Genomic DNA, 2500 nt, shown 5'->3' with positions numbered 1-2500 from the left:
AGGAAGCAGCGATACCTTCGGACACAACTCAGCATTGAACAGGGAATTAATAAAAATAGAGAACTAGGAAACAAATGCATGCAGTTCGAACCACAAAACCAACAACTACAGTATCGATTTGAAATGTTGGCACAATGACAGCAATTTCATGGGAATAAGTCGATTACCTCGACCCCAGTGTTCAACTGGTATTTATTTTATCGACCACGGAAGGGATGAACGGAAACGTCGGCCTCGTCGGCGTTTGAACTCAGCAGGCAAATACGGACGAAATGCCGTTAAGCATTTTACCCGGCGTGCTAACGATTCTGACTAGCTCACCGCCCTAACCACAATAATAGTGTAATTAACAGCTTCAACATTAATGTTTACATCTCATCCCATAGCTCAATAACATCTACTTTTCATCTCACTTCTTATTGAATCGTCGCTTATCAAAGATATTATGCTAACCCTTTGCCTGTCCTCTCTATATCACATACGATACCCAGGACATAATTCACTGGCGTACATGCATTATATGATACACATCCCCATTTTTTTTTTAACCACCAAGTAACTTGGGACGTACGACATTATCTGAAAACAAGTGTGAACATTTACGAGAAACACATGAAAATACTTTGGTCAGGCAAAGGGTTACGAATGTTCATTACGTCATCGGGTTGAGAAGCATTTGCAAATCTCCTGAATAGTGCTGAGCACCGAATAGTTCTGATAGGATGTTGCCTTTTATAAAAAGAAACAAAAACTAACGCTTACATCAGGCGACACACTGTTGTATGTAATCTTGGTTACTCATAGCTCTACATAGGACAGTAGTAATAAATGCTCTTTTCGGAGTAGCATATTTATCTATTTTCCGGTTTTCTCAGTAGCAATTTTCCGGTTTTCTCTAGATTCAGGCGTAAAGCCATCACCATATTACTTCTCTTTGCTGATGTGTCTTATAGAAACCTTGATATCGTTCATGTACTTTTTAACATGCGTTAAGGTAGAGATGTTAACAGCTCTGCATTTTGTGTTCACTTAGTTATACTGAATAGTTCAATGAGGGGAGATGGGCATTCATTTCTGACTGAACGAATAGATCGCATAGTAAAGCACAAACCTTGAGCTTTTTACCTCAGGGCCTCGTTAATTACAGAAGGGAAGCAATATAGCTTTGTTTATTGTAGTAGTGGTGGTGGAGTTGAGGGAGGAGGCGACGATAATGGCGATGATGACGAAAATGGGTGGGGAGTGGTAGCTTTTAGTGAGGACAAACGCGTAGGCACTGCTGCTGCGATTGCTGCTGCTGCTGTTACTACTACTACTGATGATGATGATGATGATGATGATGTTGTTGATGATGATGATGATGTTGATGATGACGATTATGCTGCTGATGGTAGTGATGATTTGACAGTTGTTTCAGTATTTATTTATTCATTTTTAGCCAGAACGGAAAAGTCCGAATTCGTAAAAATATAGAAATGTTTCCCCAACCGGTCTTCTTTCTTTTCTCACACAATCCATACCTTCAATTATAAAGCACCATTTGCAGTTCTCATATAATTCAGCAATTGCTGGCAGGATCGTTAGCACTGCGGGCAAAACGCTGAGCGGCATTTCGTCCGTCTTTTACGTTCTGAGTTGAAATTCCGCCGAGGCCAACACTGACTTTCATCCTTTCGGGGTTGATAAAAAAAGTACCAGTTGAGTACTGAGGTCAATGTAATCGATTATTCCTCTCCCCACAAAGTTTCACGCCTCGGGCCTAGAGTAGAAAGGAAATTATTCAGCAATTTTACACGATATTTCGATGAGTTCAGTTTCTTGTTACGGCCAATATAAATACGAATATCCATCACATTCTGCTCCCGATCAGTGTCACGACGAAATAAATAATCGAAATACACCTTAGCTAATCCTTAAACTGGAAAACTAAAGAAAATTATATTTGAACAGCTAGAGCAATGACATAATAAAATAAAAATAACGTGCTACTCAGTGACAACAGCAACAATAATAATAATCTTTTCTCCTTTAGGCACACGGCCTGAAATTTGGTGAAAAGGATCCAGTCGGTTACATCGCCGTCAGTGCACCGCTGGTACGTATTTTATCGAATCCGGATGGATGAAAGGCAAAGCTGACCTCAGCGGAATTTGAGCTTATAATGTAAAGCCGGAAGAAATATCAATAACGTTTTTAGATTTTGAGAGAATGCTAGCAATTGGAGATGGGAACAAGTCGCCTTCATCGAAGCCAGTTCTCAGCAGGCATTTATTTTACCGATCGAGAAAAGACGAAAGAGCCGGAAGAAATACAGCAAAGCATTTTCTTCGACATGCTAACGATTCTGCCAGCTCGCTGCCATTAATAATAATGGTTTCAGAATTTGGCACAAGGCCAGTCATTTCAGTGGGTAGAGGGGACTAGACGACCACATCGACCCCAACGCTCAACTGGTACTTATTTCATCGTCCCTGCAAGGATCAAAGACCAAGCTGATTTC

At 40.5% G+C, this 2500-nt stretch overlaps 1 protein-coding gene across 5 annotated transcripts in view; it reads left to right on the top strand.

The window, feature by feature from the left end:
* The window catches only part of LOC149134503 (uncharacterized), a 546861-nt gene that overhangs the window by 503329 nt on the left and 41032 nt on the right, over positions 1-2500 (top strand). For 2 of the 5 annotated variants that reach the window (XM_089356804.1, XM_089356802.1), the window contains exon 3: positions 2033-2500. This exon is cut by the window's right edge and continues 923 nt beyond it. The exons of the other annotated variants lie outside the window; for them this stretch is intronic. In XM_089356804.1, the coding sequence (XP_089212930.1) occupies positions 2033-2125 (93 nt within the window). In that variant the 3' untranslated portion in view covers positions 2126-2500. The remainder of the gene's footprint in view (positions 1-2032) is intronic. 5 annotated transcript variants of the gene reach the window in all.

This window comes from Octopus bimaculoides, chromosome 8 (genome assembly GCF_046866305.1).
Source record: "Octopus bimaculoides isolate indiv1 chromosome 8, ASM4686630v1, whole genome shotgun sequence".
Taxonomy (NCBI): Eukaryota; Metazoa; Mollusca; class Cephalopoda; order Octopoda; family Octopodidae; genus Octopus; species Octopus bimaculoides.
Note: the sequence above shows the minus strand (reverse complement) of the source record. Positions and strands in the feature narration are given on the sequence as shown.